The 16,533-nt window shown below is 36.9% G+C and overlaps 1 protein-coding gene across 1 annotated transcript in view; it reads left to right on the top strand.

Moving 5' to 3' along the window:
* LOC120626095 overlaps positions 1-14,041 on the top strand; it is a 279,619-nt gene extending 265,578 nt beyond the window's left edge. The window contains exons 15-22 of the mRNA XM_039893388.1: positions 685-852; positions 3,528-3,593; positions 4,407-4,532; positions 5,750-5,842; positions 6,824-6,966; positions 9,695-9,925; positions 10,526-10,702; positions 12,269-14,041. Coding sequence (XP_039749322.1) covers positions 685-852; positions 3,528-3,593; positions 4,407-4,532; positions 5,750-5,842; positions 6,824-6,966; positions 9,695-9,925; positions 10,526-10,669 — 971 coding nt within the window. The 3' untranslated portion in view covers positions 10,670-10,702; positions 12,269-14,041. The remainder of the gene's footprint in view (positions 1-684; positions 853-3,527; positions 3,594-4,406; positions 4,533-5,749; positions 5,843-6,823; positions 6,967-9,694; positions 9,926-10,525; positions 10,703-12,268) is intronic.
* Positions 14,042-16,533: the final 2,492 nt, after the last annotated feature.

The following is a 16,533-nucleotide window of genomic DNA, read 5'->3' as shown; positions in this document are numbered from 1 at the left end:
ATTTAAAAAAAATTTAGAGTTGAAAAGATCTCTATTTATCTAAAAATAGTTGTGCATAGGCGATGCATAACGGTTGCATAATGCATAACGGATATAAACGGTTATAAATAAACTTTGAATTTCTAACATCATCCTAGCATAAATTACTTCTTGGCTTCTGTTCTTCAGTTCTGTCCTTCTGTTCTTTTCTTTTGTTCTTCTGTTCTGTTCTTCTTGGTTGCTGTATGTTCTAAGAATGGCTCATTATTATTTTCCTGTATAGGTACTTACTTCAAATTGCAAATCAAACGGTCTTAATAGATCGGCCTAAAGTTGCTTTCTAAAACATAAAGCTACCATATAAATATTATAAATTAAGAATGAATGAAGACAATTGATTGTAGGTAAAACACAAAACATACAGAATTAAAAATATATACAAGCAATAAAAGATCGTATAATTTTGGATGGATCGTAGCAAATAACCTTCTTAATATGAGTCTTAACTGTTTTCACTAAATCTACGAAATGCCACACCTTGAGGCAAGAATTATAGACAAGTTAGCTTATATGAGTTGCCTAATGAAGAACAATTGGTTACAGGTAAATGTATGCCTAGAATTCTCCTTTAATCAGGCGTTACTTACGAGTAGATGTTACCTTGTTCGTTTTATAACTTCTAATGTAATTTTCCATTTGTCTCAGGGCATACGCGTCAGGGTCTCCGATGCAGATTGTGCAAGATGAACGTGCATACTGACTGCATGCCGCAAGTCGGCAGATGTCAGACCAAATCCCGCCTCCTCAGGAGACAAAAAAGCACATCTGAGATCGAAGCGCACCGGATACAAGAAGCTGCATTCGACGAAGAAAGTAAGCTTCACTCTAAAATCGGCGGGAATAATATTTTATTTCCGTCGTTTTCAGTTTTCACTAGGTCTGTCTGTACTTTTGACTATCAAATTTTAAGATCGATATAATACATTTAAATTAATTACTAAATGTATTATTTCAATACAGACAAATAATTGCATTTATTGATTACTTCATTCAATATTTCAAGGATAGAATTTCAATGTTTTGGTAACTAAAATAATTCTAAACTAACTTTATCAAATTCTTTTTGTCGAATATCAACACGACTGTCTACATATTTACTTGGATGGTAAGTTACTTTCTTAATGGACATGTTTGTGCAGCTAAACTAACGTTAAAATATAAATTTTCCATTTATTTATTCTTATTAAATCTACACTAACTTATTTAATATTATGATGTCGTTTATGTGCGATTCTACATTTATGTCTGCTTTTACTACTGCAAAATATTACCATAGCCGTTAAGATACTTGCTACCGTAATAGGATTAATAAAACATTACGACCATGCTGATGAGCTGGGTGTAATATTTTTAATGTCACCCATAGCATTCTGGGGGTGCTACAGATTTGTTGGATAAATAAATTACACTGGCACATCACGAAGCTTCTGTGTATGACACACAACATCGCAGAATAACACGCATCATTTTAAACACACTCGGACACTTACTTCACATTGTCCAGGGGTGGAGGACGGCTGGCTGCCGGGACAGAGACTTACCAAGATCTCTTTCAAGAGATCTGTCGAGTTCGATGATGATTTCGATAGCCACTATGACGAGGGTACGGTATGAGTCAGTGCGGATTGCCCCCTGTTCACCAAGTCCTGCATTTCAACTAATCAAATTGCCAAACACTGTCATTCCAGACAAAGAACAGGCGCCATTATAAAACTGTCAATACTAACAAACGACGCGGCTACAGATGCGTCGCGGACATGTCGGATACTGTAATGCCGTGTATTAGCGATCGCGTTTGTGTCTAACATTTCGCTCGGTGCTCAGAGGAGGAAGTGGATCAGACCTACCAAGTTCTGAAGCGGGCCAACGAAATATCGAAGCCGGGCGGTGTGGGCGGCCCGGTAGTGCGCGTGTCTGCGGCGCCGGAGGAAGCGCCACCCGCTCGCTCGCCGGCGCGGCCCAGCGCGGGGCTGGCGGTTGCGCCGCAGCCCGTCTCCTCCAGCTCAGGTCTGGTGCCGCACTCGCTGCTCCCGAGGCGCCTTCTCCGCCGATCGTCAACGTCCCTCACGGGTGACGGCGACGGTCGCGCGGCGCTTCACTCAGATCACTCGTTTTCAGTAGTGTCGATTTGTTTGCACGCATTCCTATGTCGCGGGCGCAGGGCGGGGGCGGGGTGCGGTTGGTACTGAGCGGACGCGGTGCTTGTCTTAGGCGCGGCGGCGCGGAGCGAGAGCGGCGTGAAGCGGCGGCTGTTCGCCGGAGTGAAGAGTTTGTCCATGTGGGGGTCGAGGTCGCGCCGCGGCTCTCCGCAGCACCGGTCCATTTCCCTGCCGGAAAGTACGCGTCCACGGCTGCAGTAGCATCGCATCGCTCTCTGTCTGACTGCAATTGAGCTTTTTTTGTCCCGTCCTCTGTTGGGCTCCAATTCTTCGTTTTCTTTGTGTGTTTTGGTTTCTTTTAATTTATGTTTATTTATTGTGTATGTCGCGATATAGGTGTTGCATTTCATAGGATAATAGATGAGGCCCGAGAACCACGCTATACTTGTAGCTGCTTTATACCGTCCCTCCACTGGATGTTTCACGTCACAGAAACGACATTATGACTTGACCTTCATTTCCATTTGTGCATTTAGTTTATTAGTTTTATTATTTATTTATTGAATGTTTATTTTTTTTTCGTTATTTATTTTTTGTTCGCTCGTTATCTTTGCAGAATCTGAAGAGACGACGACGCGACCTTTCGGACAGCCCCTATGTTTCGTAAATGAAAATGGCGATCCCCGCCTTCAATTCTCAAGCCCACTGCCAGCGTGCGCAAGAAAAAATGACTCTAATTAATCTCCACAACGGGAATGAGATCATATTTTGTGTCACACCGTCTTTTACTAAGAAAGAGCACTAGCTCAGTGCGGTAGCCTGCGGCTCACCCGCGTGAGCTGCCTCGCGAGTCCTTGTTGCCCCGAAACGCCCCGCGTTCTGTGATATGTATATTGTTACTGTTACAATAAAAGTCAGAATTAACTCGCTTTATTTTTCGGTCCTTCTACCGTATGCACATTACATTTTATATTGGGCGCCTTTACCCTCGGGCGGGCACTTGAATGCGCGTAAGTGGTGCATGGCTTGACGCGAGTCGTGCTGATGATCGCATGCGTTTGTCTTCGGCGATTTATATATTTAATTCACGAATCAGCTATATTTCAACTGCACCAGCTCACAAAATACTAACTGTATATATCTATTAGATAATATTCGAAGCGGTTTATAAATAACACTAACTTTTTAACAACAAACACGCTCACTACATTTTAATCACAAAATAAACGCTACATAACATGGAAAAAAATAGCGGTAGGGGTTTAACTCTTTTTTTTGGCTTTTTTGCATTCCTTGTTTACTAACAGAGTTTACAGGGCGATACCAAACAAGGAAGGATGTACATTAAAAAAAAATACAGACTAGACTTCGTTTACTTTGTTCAAACAGGTTCGATGAGGAACTCCAAGAGTGCTCAAATGTTGAGGCAGGCAGACCGCACCAGTCCCTTACCTGGTACCAAATATCATTTGTACATAAGCGAATCCCCGTAGACCTCTTCTGTGTTAAGAGATTCGTTGCATTTTGTTGCCTTTCATTCATATAAAGACACACTTTTCTATTTTATCGAACCCAAACTGCCTGGTGACGAGTTACAAGACGGGTGACATTTTTATCCTTATTAAACACTTAGATACTTATACTCATAATATACTTAACGATATCACTGAATGAACATAAATTCGTACTGTAGAGTTTCATGTAATTTATTATTAGTGGTGATTAGGTTTCGTCTCGTAAACTCCATTCAGTACTTTATACTTATTTGTGCATCTTGATTCACGTCTTATATTAATTAATATTTCTTAATTTTTTTTTGCAAGGCTTACGCACTGATAACATCTATGTATTTTTACTTTGAGTTTATGGTTGTGTGAAACGAGCTAGCTTGTAAGTTTTGATGTAAATTTTCTATTCAATCAGATTTAGCGATGCGATATTTGAAATTTTGCTTCGAAAAAAAAATCATTTTTATTTAGTATTTTAATATGATGATCGGCTAGCTTATTTAATGATGAAACTGAGTTATATTTAATTGCAGGTTTGCTGATCAGTTAGCTTAAATCGAAAGTACCTATATCACGCTTATCATTCAGAAAAGTCGATGTAATTTTGTCGTCATAGTTAACTAGTAATTCGTTCCATTAAAGTCATTCAGTAAAATAACTCAGTGTATACACAGTGTAGTGGATCTACTGAAAATGGAGATACTGTTGAAGTTTTTAAAGCTGGTAAGTTCTCAATGCTCATACTGCATGACTGTTATAGCCCCGCACTCGCCGAGACGCCAAAAGTTGAACCTTAGGATGAAGAGTCTGTCATTGGATTCCCCCGAGTGTGGAGAGCTGAGACGTCGCCCTAGAGACCAACCTTCGCAAGGCAGCCGAGTATTATGTACGAACATCGCTAGTAACCAAGCCTGGGCCCAAAAAACCAATAGAATATTATTTAAAGCCACAAAAACTTTTTATTGAAAAGTTCCTTACTTGGAAAACATATTTTGTTGCAAAAGTTTCGAGCAATCTCAGCCATATTCTTTGAAATGCTTAGGAAGACTTTTCAAAACGCCTTTTGGAACTAAGTTAACGAAGATCAAAACTTTAAAAGGAGTAATGCAAAATAATATGTTCTTATAACACTTATATCTATTAACATTGTTATATCATAACTAAGTAAGTATACCATTTCAGATGTATGTGCTATAGAGCATTTACTAAAGTTTAGTTCATGCTGCAAGGCTGATCAGTCAAAATTTATTGCCCTCGTAATGTGTTCAACATGATCTGAAAATCTCGTTTGTTTATTGCAACACGATGTTGGCATCGTTTCAGCTATCTTTTACCAGCATCCCTTTGAAAATTCGTAAACGAAAAATCAGGAACTGCTTTATTTTAAATTCAAACCAATTTCAATTTTTCAATAACACCCAAAAAATACGGTTTATTCATATTCGTTCTAATTATATCGGGTTTTTTGGACTCAGCCGGAAGTTAAATTATTGTTGTCAATGAAGCGATGTCTTGTGAGTGTGATCCACGAGGAATGTTGAATGTTCACTTCCTATACTAGGTTATTCATAAATTACGTCACATAAATGATACCTAAGTAGTACTTAAATGTATACTTTTTAACATAGGTATTTAGTATTAACATACTAGAACAGTAATACTGCATTTGGCTATATTTTCACATAACTTAGGGAAAAGTTTCCTACTTTCCAAATTGTTAAAATGTTGTCATACTCATAACATAATATTGTTTCGTTAAGGCACACTTGTGCTTTTGTTCGAGGAGTATGTTTAAGGTATTTAAACGTGGCGTAATTTATGAATAACCTACCTTTAGCTTAGCTTGTGTTTGTCTTAGTAAAAACTCGTTGCCTACACTATCTCTGAGTTTCCTGATGATGTGCTTTCTACGTCGTTACGTGTAACCGAAAGTCTTGCAATTCGCTATTCTTGGCTATTATTTATTTTCTCAACAAAACACAATGTGCTCAAAATGGTATGGTCCTGCTTCACGTGAAACAAAAGATGTATGTACTATCTGCCATAAATTAATTTCTTTACTATGATTTTGCATGTCGACTCACGTTTATTTTATTTTTCTAGGTGACTACAGAACATATAGCATGCGATATGGCTCCCATAGAATAAGTAACCATACTAAGATCCATCATTTTGCCACTTCTCAATCTCAGTCATGTACGTAATTAATGGGTACATTATATTTAACGAAATACAACCGCATTTCGAATTAACATTCTGAATTAACTTTTGCATAACTTATCCATCGATAATCTTTTGCGGTCGCTTTTCGTTTAATGTAAAGAGGAATGCTAACTGAATTATTTATTTGCAATGGCTTATGATGTCAGTATCAATTGTAATTTGTAGTCTGCTATTATTTTCCATTACAATATTGAAGTTGGAATTTTCGTATTACATTTACTTACCACCATTTCATTATTGATAATGTTATTCATTTCCAAGGACATTGAAATCCATTAGAGATATTATGAAATTAATTATACAACATTATCGGCCTTTTGACGTTTTAATATCTAACCTAATTTCTATAGACGTTGGTGCATGCTTATCAATTGATGTGATCTTTTCTGTTTACTGAAATTCGTGTCGATTTAAATTCATAATTAGTTTAATTTTTATTTACGATAAAAAAATTAAAGACCTAGTTAGCAACATTAAGATAGCGATGAAAATGAATGCTGAAGTAAGTTAATAATTTTGGTAAGCTATAATTAAATAATCGTGGTTGGTACATAAAGTACGCAGTTATTAACACATGTAATTTCAAGTTGAACAACTAAGAGGCAGTAGGTAATTTCTCTTGCTATAACTATCAAATGAAATTAATCTGGAAGATTTCAATAAAAACATAAACTTACTTCGACACAATGTCTTGAGTGAACACCTCTCACCACCTGAGATTTATTTGACGTGAACAAAAATGATTAACTAATGAAGCCTTGTCACACTATATCATATACTTATTCTTAACGTACCAGTATTTCCTCATGCGTTTACCTCAACTCCTTCTAACATAATGCAGATTTCTACGCATTCAACTAACCTATCACATCCAGCTGCTAAAGTACCTTGACCAACTAACTTCTTGCCTATTTACCTAATGCTTCAACTAACCTTTTGCATGGTGGTATACAGCACCATCGTCGCCAGTGCATAGCCGAAGACATCTGAGTGCTCGAGGTGGACGAATGAGCAGCGTGGAGTTACCCGACGAGCCTGATAAAAGTTTATCTTCCAACAGTGCTAGTCCATGCCCGTCACCAGTCAAGCAACATAGCGTAAGTAAAAAAATCTTGAAACTTTCCCCCCTTCGTAGTATAATGCAGTGTAAGGTTGAAGTAGTTACACAGTGTTTTGTCACGTTCTAAAATTTGAATGGTGATGCCAGTTGTTTTTTTGACGTGATAACGTCTTATAATTCGATCGAGCCGGCTGCACGCACGAAAAAACATGACGTATGCGGCGTTACCTCGCTCTGAGGCGTTCCATTCAAGGCTTGAAGTGCAAGCGAGAGCGCGGAACGTCGCTCGTTCCGCGCTCCATTCAAAGAGGCACAGTCGGCCTCCGCGTTCGACATCTGTCTCTCTCCTACTTGAGTGAGCGATGCGTCCGCGTGGACAGCTTCTATACAATAATACATTTACATGTTTTCGGCAAGGATGAAGTGCACTGAAAAGTGAATGTGGTGTCAATTGTTTATAGCAACGATAATCAAACAAATAAAATTAAAATTTTCTTTTGAAAAATGCAACCATTCCATCAGTATTTTCTTACGACGTTGTCACGTTCAGTAAGCCGACTTTACAGACAACCAATTTTTTTTGTAATAATTTACGGACCAAGCAGATGTCTGAAAAACCATCGTCCATAAACAGATCGACGGGCATGCAATCAACACGTACTGCAACGTGCCCCGAGCCAGAGGCGTAGGTGTTAAGCCCCAATTCCCATGTGCGTGTGTAATTATACCGGCAACCACGCCTTTACCGAAACACAGCATTGCAATAATGCTGCTTAGCGGCACAAATGAATATGGCGGTAGTTCCCCGGACGAGCTCTATCACAAAAAAGATCTTTTCCTGTCACTTTCTGTTACAAAAAATTAGCTCAGATTTATTTATAGTGACCTAGTTTACAGCGACCCTGCTTTCTGAGTCCAAGAGTCCAAAAACTGGGTTAGGTTCAGTGTCGGGGTGTTTATATGTATATTCTTAGTATTTACATATGTATATTATTTATAAAAAAATATTCATCAGTCATATTAATACCCATAAAACAAGCTGTTCAAAACGTTTCAAAACCAAAAGTGCTTATAAACTAATTCAATAAATACATTTTGAATTATGAATATTGTTTTTTTATATTCAAGGAAAAAAAAAACTACTATGCACTCTCAGACTTATTTAAAAATTTGTATGCTCATATGGCTTTTAGTAGCCGCCATAAGGGTTGTCTGTAAGAGATTGCTTTTGTGATAAGAACGCATTTGCTCAAAACTGTATTTATATATATACTAGCGGACCCCAGCGCCATCTGTCGGGCTAATTTTTGAATCTAAACGATCCAGGGTGCCACCCAAACTTATACTAAAAAAATTCATTCAAATCGGTCCAGTCGTCTAGGAGGAGTTCAGTGTTATACACACGCACACAAGAAATATATAGATACCTATATAAAGATATATATTTATATTTTAATTGTTTTGAATTTTTTTCTTTCACTTTTTATTGTGTGTTTCTTGTGTTTGTGCAATAAAGTGTTCTAAAAAAATAAAATAAATAAAAAAAACTTTTGAATACTGTTTTATTTTCAATAAAACATACAAGGTTTTGACGATACCATTTGCTACGCTAAACCGGGCTACATTTCGCTGTAGGTCAGCCTGGTATTCGAAACGATAGAGAACCACTCGAACTATAAAACAACAGAAATGCAACATTGTGGAAAAGATTTCAGTAGTCAATGTATTCACTCTAAAGTACTTTTCGAGATTTGCGATCAGTGACATAGCACACCACAAACAAGCTGTATTTTTAAATTAAATTACTAATTTAGTGTTGATAAAATCTTTAACTAAGAACGTAGAAACGTAGAACAAGCTAACTTTTCACAATTCATTATGCATTTTTGAATCACATATTCCTACTAATATTATAAATGCGAAAGTATGTATGGATAGATGGGTGGATGTTTGTTACTCCTTCAAGCATGGAGATAGATTATACCCTGGATTAACACATAGGCTTTTTATCCCGGGAAAATGTACGGTTCCCGCAGGACTCATAAAAAACCAAAAAACCGCATACGGAGCCGAGGGCAACAACTGGTCGGGTCTTTTCGTAATACAATTCTTCTTCTTAGTCGTTACAGTCTTGACAGACTGGTCGTGGTCGTCATCTGGGTTTTGTGGCTCGCTTGACAATCCTTCGCCACTATTCTCTATTGGTTGCCTTTCTTGCGCATTCATGTAGAGGAGCCTCGATTGTGGCCTTCACTTGGTCCGTCCATCTCATCGGTGATCTTCCGCGTGCTCTGGTACCTTCTACTTTCCCTTGAACCACAAGACGCTCAATGAACACGTCATTACGCCTGGACACGTGACCGAAAAAACTAAGAATTCGCGCTTGAACTGCAGAAAATAGGCGCTGTTTGATGCTGAGTTCGTCAAGATGATCGTAATACAATTAATTAATTTCCTAGTTGTGATGCTCCTACTGTAACCTCAATCAGCTGAATACAAAATTTGTCCATGGCGCAGCGGAGAGGCCTGTGGTTTTAATTGGAAGGTGTCGGTTTCGATTCCCGTCAGGAGCAATTAGGGACTTTATAATTTTTGGATTTTCTCTGGTCTGGTCCAGTGGGGGGCTTTGACCTTATCTAGGTACCATCCTTAGCCCATTACCACCTTAAACTGCATCGTCACTTACCACCACGTGAGTTTGCAGTCAAGGGCTTTCTTGTAATGGAATTAAAAAAATAAAATACCTCCTGGTTTTTCAATTTCAGAAGCATCAAAGACTCTTGCCAACAAACTTGTATGTGATCCTCTACAACTTTAAGTCACGCCATGCTGATGAACTGGACCTGAAGGCGGGCTACAAGGTGACTGTGATCGACACTTCTGATCCTGACTGGTGGAAGGGCAAATGCTTGGGCAAGATCGGTTATTTTCCATCCAAATACTGCACTAAGCTGCAAGCTGGGGAAAGGCCTCTGCAAGTAACGCATAATCTTCAGGTACGAGCTTCTTAAATGTTTAGTTATATTTTATTTGGCGGGCCGAGCAGATGGCCCACGCGTACTCAGAAGTGAGGGCAGGGTAGGGCAGCTGCAAAATATTACAGGGAGACAAATATCTTCTTTCCTATTGTTGTGCCTACAAATTTAATACAATAACAAACCGGTAAACTAATTCGTATAATATAATATTCTTAGTAAATTTTAATTATCTCTAAACAAACCGGTGGTTAAAGTAATAATCAGCTGACATCTGTTCCTTCAAAAGTCATATTATAACGTAGGCCTACTTAAATTTAGCTGTTTATTTTCTCCTTATTCTTCCTTTTAAAGGAACTGAATGAACACTTTATGCTTGGAATAAAATATATGATATTTTTAAGACCTTCAATTAGTTCATCTCTCGGGTCTAAACAAGATTTAAGTTCTTATGTAGGATAAAAAAAAAATTCAAACATCCCTATACTTCATATTTCAAAGAAGTGTATCTCCTTAACCTTGAAACGCTGGATGTTATTTAAGCTTTTGACAACTGATCTTTGTGCAAATTTTTATCACTTTCGGATTGATGATATTAATATTTTCAGTTATTGTTTTCAGGTATCAGACGGAGATAACGGGCTGATGCTTCTCCGTGATCAGATCGTCATTCAAGTAGGGGATGAAGTTGACGGCATGGTGATGATCCGCTCGGGGGACAACCGACAGGGTGTGTGTCCGGTGAAGTTTCTACAGGAAGTGTGACGCTTTAAGCTGCCCCACTTTAATGTCATGAGAGTAAGTTAAAAAAACTTAATCGCATTCTCTTCAGCATTATTAATCTCGAATTTTTTACACCTACTCTTTAAGTATACAACGTGTAAATTTAAACCAAAATATTACTTTAGACGCTTTGAAGAGTGACTGTGACTTATCTGTGTAACCGACAACGGTAATCGTTTTTGAGTAAACCATTGCCATAGATCTTACTGAAAGAAATCAGATGCAGCCCTAACATCACATGCAAAAGTAAAATCAAGTGACTTCTGTCACTTTATTCGGTACGCGTCTCGTAGCGTAGATAGGTATTATGCACGATACTATCTTCAATAGGGTTGGCATAAGTAAACACTTTGTTTTGCATTATTTTGTGTGAAAAAATAAATATGCTTCGTTTGTTTGTTTGTTTCTTACTTTTACAGGGACCATTATTATCAAAATTAATCTTAATTTGCTATACTCCGCGAAAAGCAGGAGAATCTGTGTGGTGTAATTTATAATTTCTTCAATCCTTATGCTCCACACCACACAGATCCTCGGCAATACACCCTCTACGCACGTTTCGCTCCGAAACCGGAGCATCATCAGGAGATGTTGACTTTACAATGAATAATTCCTCCTAATAATTTCGCGGAGTATAGCAAATTAAGCTTAATTTTGATAATATATCATGGCTTTCCGCAAAGTAACGCCTGCTTCTCTACAATAGGGACCATTATTTTAATACTTCAACAGTATTTCGTAATTCGGTTACACGGTGTAGATGGTACCGTTTGATGACAGTAGATTACAGACGAGGGCCGCGGATGTCGCATGAGGTCACTGGCAATATAACGGATTCAAATTCAAAAATGTATTATTCATGTAGACCTTATCACAGACACTTATGAGGCGTTCATACATTTAACATGTTAACAGTTAACACTAATGCTAGGTGATGGTGATAACTGCATTCGTTAAATTAAAACTAAAGCTACGAGGGTTCCAAACGCGCCCTGGTCTAAGAAGAGCCCACAACAAACTTAGCCAGGTTTTGTTTTTGTTATCACGATATCACAGTCGAGTTAATTTTTAGCTATGGCAAAACTAGGCTTAGACAGAGATCGGGCAGTAGCGTCTGAAAGGCATAATAATAATTTAGTTTATTCTTCTCCCGGTTATTTGTGTGAGCGTATAAAGCTATGTGTGCCTGCGAGACCCTTGCGGTCTTGCGTGTCAAAAAATCCTCTTGATGTCCCTTCATATAATACTATTTTCTACTAGAAATCTTTCTCCGTCCACGCTAACCTTTCGAATTATGTATTATGTATTTTGTATATACTATAGTAACTTCAAATTTTATTGTTTTGGTATGTAGAATTTTGTTAATATTGAGATTTATTGCATATCTTTAGTAGTTATTATATAGTATATTGTACCTTTATTTGACCTATACCACAATTTAATCATCGTAGTTCCATCCTGGGGTAGTAAGATGATTTAATTGTGGTATCTTATGTATCTTATATTCACAATCACAATTTATGGTAGGTACATAAATAATAAAGAAATTAAATAAATAAACTTTACTTTTTTATTTTACAGAGACGTGGCTCATTGTCCAAGGAATCCAGCAAGTATTACGATCCGAAACCATCCCGCAGCGCACCAGTTACCCCCTGCGACAGCGAAACATCAACCTGGTCGGAGACGTACGAGAATTTCAAGACGCGGCGATCAGACAAAGCCAGCTACGAAGCATCGACCGAAGGCATGTGGTGGTGGCGAAGACCCTTAGGCGTGAGAAGAACAACTTGCAGACGATGTGGAGCCTCGTCTTCTAGCAGACCCTTGCAAATGACTCCGTGCGTACCCCAAGACGATTACTATTACGACCGCCGTCCGACCTCGTCAGGTGACCGACCGCTGAATTTCGTAAGACAATTGTTCCTTTAGATTTCCTTGGCTCATAAGTTAGTTACCAAATAAACCTTGTAACTAACTTAAATATTTTTATGAGTTTATTTGGAAAATATTAAAGGCACCGGATGGTTCCGATTGTTGTCCAAATCTATTGGCATATTCAGTTACTTTTCTGGCAATTGCTAAACAAAATTATGTAAGAGCGTAAAATTACTGTCGCTGTCCAATTAAACGTTTTATAAGATGACGATCAGTTGGCAACCTTGTTGGAAGGGTTACTTAATCGGGCAACAGGTGCAGTTTACAGGGAAAGTATTATCTCTACTCTTATTTACAATACATTCCAATATACGCCTATAATGCAAAAAAATATGTAAAATGTCCCATTCTTATGAATAATTAGGTCGGGTTATGAGAAATGCTCAGCACTTCACTATGCGACAGGCGTTAAGAATCAAAGCAAATTTTAGAATTTTGTATGCCCAGTGCTCCTAGTTACTTATCAAACAATTTGTTTTCAAAATTACTTTCCCAACTAGATAAGTATATAGTATACATGAAAACTTACACTTAGACAGATTCACTTTAAGTATACTTACCCCGTTACGAATAAGCTTTGTAAAGCGGTTGCTTTTAGTTACGCGATGTTATCATCTTGAGAATCTCAAACTAGCCATAATTACAAGAAAATCATTGTAAAAGTATTCACCAGCTAGACAACGTTCATTAAAAATACCCTCAGTGAACAGAAATGTAGTCCATTGTTTGGACGCCCTTTACGACCCGGACGATCAAATTACGACCGAGCCAATCTTCACGAAAAGAAGGACATACCGATGCAAACTACACACTACCCGAGTTCTAACGTTGTCCAGGTCCGAATAACATTAGTAATTACTTTTGGGGACTGGGGTCGTAAAGGACATGTTTCGGGCGTCTCAACCGTTGACAACAACCAAGGGCAGGTGCTCAATAGACAATACAGACTACCAAGATGCCCAACGCCACCCATCGAGGTCTGAGCCTCTAAGGAGAAGCCCTTGTTTTGACGTTATATATATCGTCTAGCCTTGGGGCTTAACTCCTAGAGAATTTTGCGCTCGCTGCATGCCGCGGTTACGCTGTTTAAGCCCTTCTGGTGACAGCTACGGCAATCTATACACGCTAACACGAAATTTTAAATAAGCGTTATGTATGTTTGTGTATGAGTGGATGTGTGTAATAAAATGTTTCTCGGCATACAAAATATTAACTTTTATTTTGACTTAACATATATTGCGTCGCGTAGGGTGAGGTGCCGTTTTGCTAATTATTATATGTCATGAACTATATATAGGTACGCTTCTTAAAAAAAATTATAAATCAAACCTTATAATTTTTATCAACCATTTTTCGATAATCCTACCTCTGTAATAAACCCTTGCGCTGTTTTACCTACTATTTTGAAAAATTATATTTCTTACGGCCTATTTATTAATAATAAATCCTTCCATAATTAGGGTTATTTTGGAATATTTTTTTTATTATTGCGTAATTATATACAATACATAGCGACATATCATTTACAAATACAAGTATACCATAAAATATAAAAAATAATATATACAAAATATGAACTCCTTGCCGTATCTATTATTATTAAATTATATATTCGTATTTAGCTAAATGTAAGGAATGTATTATTTAATGATTAGGTATAAAATATGTAAATTTTATTAGTTTGTTTTTTATAAAATTATATAATTGTTTATTTACTTTTATAACGTATAAATATTCTTATATAATATGTACTACCGTGAATCTACTTACTAACTTTTTGGTGAAACATTTAATTGATCAAACACCTAAGTAAGATTTAAGATATAATATTTATGTATTATTATTTTATACGACTAAGTATTTATTAAGCACTGAATCACGAATGATAGGAAAATCCTTCTTCTCCGAAGAAGGATTGGCACATATGAAACATTGAAACTATTTTAAAAACAGCTGTTTATTGAAGGATTGAATTAATTATGGCATGCTCACTAAATAAAGCATAAAAATCAATATCAAAATATTATTCACATATACTTTTACTGTAAAGCAGTTCTGGATCATTCGTGATCAACTTCATTCTCGGCCTATTAATTTCCCACGGGTGGATTCTAGACCGCCATATTGTTTTAAGGAGGCGGGCGCGCTTTTACGATTTAGTGATTGTATCCGGGACCGAAGCTTGACGTATTTGCCGAGACACGGAGAACAACATCAATTTCTTAATTCAGGCTGGTATCCATCTTGCAATTTTTTAACAGAAATCCACTAACCCGAACAAATCCTACAAATCCTTGTGATCAAAACTTTAACCATTTTTTATGGCAGCTGGCATAACGAACCGCCGCCATTTTGATTATTTTTTTTTCGAAATCGTTGCGAACGACGAACTACGATCGTGAGTAATCCTGCAGAGTTCTTCATAGTAGTCTCAAAGGTAAAGTAGTACTTTCGCACTTAGCTAACGTGGTTCTCCGTGGCGTAAACCCTTCTCAGTCGAAGGAGACCCGTGCCTTGTAGTGCCGCTAATGGATTGAAATAATGATGAGGGGATATTAATATAGTTGTTTGATACAATAAATCTTGCACTGCACATTTACAGAGCACACTGGTCTAAAGTTATTATAAAACCTAATAGATTCTGTCACGACTGCCCAGAAAAAGAGCGTAATGTTTACTGGTATGTGAGTTTCTTTATTCGACCTCTGTATGGAGTATCGTTAGAATTTATAAGAAAATAAACAAAATGACAGCTGTATATCGACATATATAAAACCGAAAATCGTATAGAGTTCCGCAGTTGAATCATTATTTTTATTGCGTTTGTACCTACTTGTCCTTTTTTCCACTTAACTTTTATGAATATATCTATTTTTTATTAAAACTTTCAAATAAATTATAATTTGCTAGATAATCCTTAAGATTGTTAAGTTAGCTTAAGATATTTAAAATGATTGTGCTGTTAACCTTAACTAAACTATTTTAATATAATATGTTTAACGTTCTTTAAAAGCCGACGTTAGGTATATTAAAGTATATTAAATTTTATGGCGAAGATTATGTAAATACCTACCTATTTACTTGAATCACGATGTCAATTTATTTTTCTATTTTACTAGGCGTTCTTACCTACGATAAATACAAACCCTTATGGTTTTGACACTAGCAGAGAACGTTTTAGAGGGTTTTCTACCAAGACTTATGTATTTCATTTAAATAATTTGTATTGTAGTTAGCTTGGAAATAGCCATAACACTATAATTCCTGCATTGTAGTTCCTTGATTTAAAAATATTTACTAAATACTATACCTACCGTATTTTATTTAACACGTTTGAACCGTCCCCTCGGAGTTTAAGTATAATTACAAAATATATTATCATACCTATAAAGGTGACCAGAGAGCAAAGCAAGTTTGAGACGAAAGTAACTCCCAGCCGGCGGCCTTTTACAACAATGTAAAGCCTGCCGCCATGGTCTTTAGTCTCCTTTAAATATGAAATTAACAAATATTCCATACGTTAAACGTTGTGTATATGAGAATATATAAATTATACGAAATATTAAAATATTAACTATAAAATTTAGGTAGGATAGGATGAAGTTAGTTAATTGACTAAATAATGTTATTTTTTTTGTCAACGGATGTTTTTTATGTTAAGATTAATAAAAAAACATTGTAAGAACTTGTAAAATATATATATCATACAAATCGTAATACAGTGTACTTAACACATATCTTTATAGAGAAATACTCATTAGATATACGCCGTGGCACGCAAAATGGACACTATCTTTATATGTCATGACATTACATTATTAAGGTATTAGAATCTGCCTTTATAATCAATATATTATGATAATATTTGTGCTTTATGATGTGTTAGGTACACTGTAAAATTTGATATT

The sequence above is a fragment of the Pararge aegeria genome, chromosome 8 (genome assembly GCF_905163445.1).
Source record: "Pararge aegeria chromosome 8, ilParAegt1.1, whole genome shotgun sequence".
NCBI classification, from domain to species: domain Eukaryota; kingdom Metazoa; phylum Arthropoda; class Insecta; order Lepidoptera; family Nymphalidae; genus Pararge; species Pararge aegeria.
Note: the sequence above shows the minus strand (reverse complement) of the source record. Positions and strands in the feature narration are given on the sequence as shown.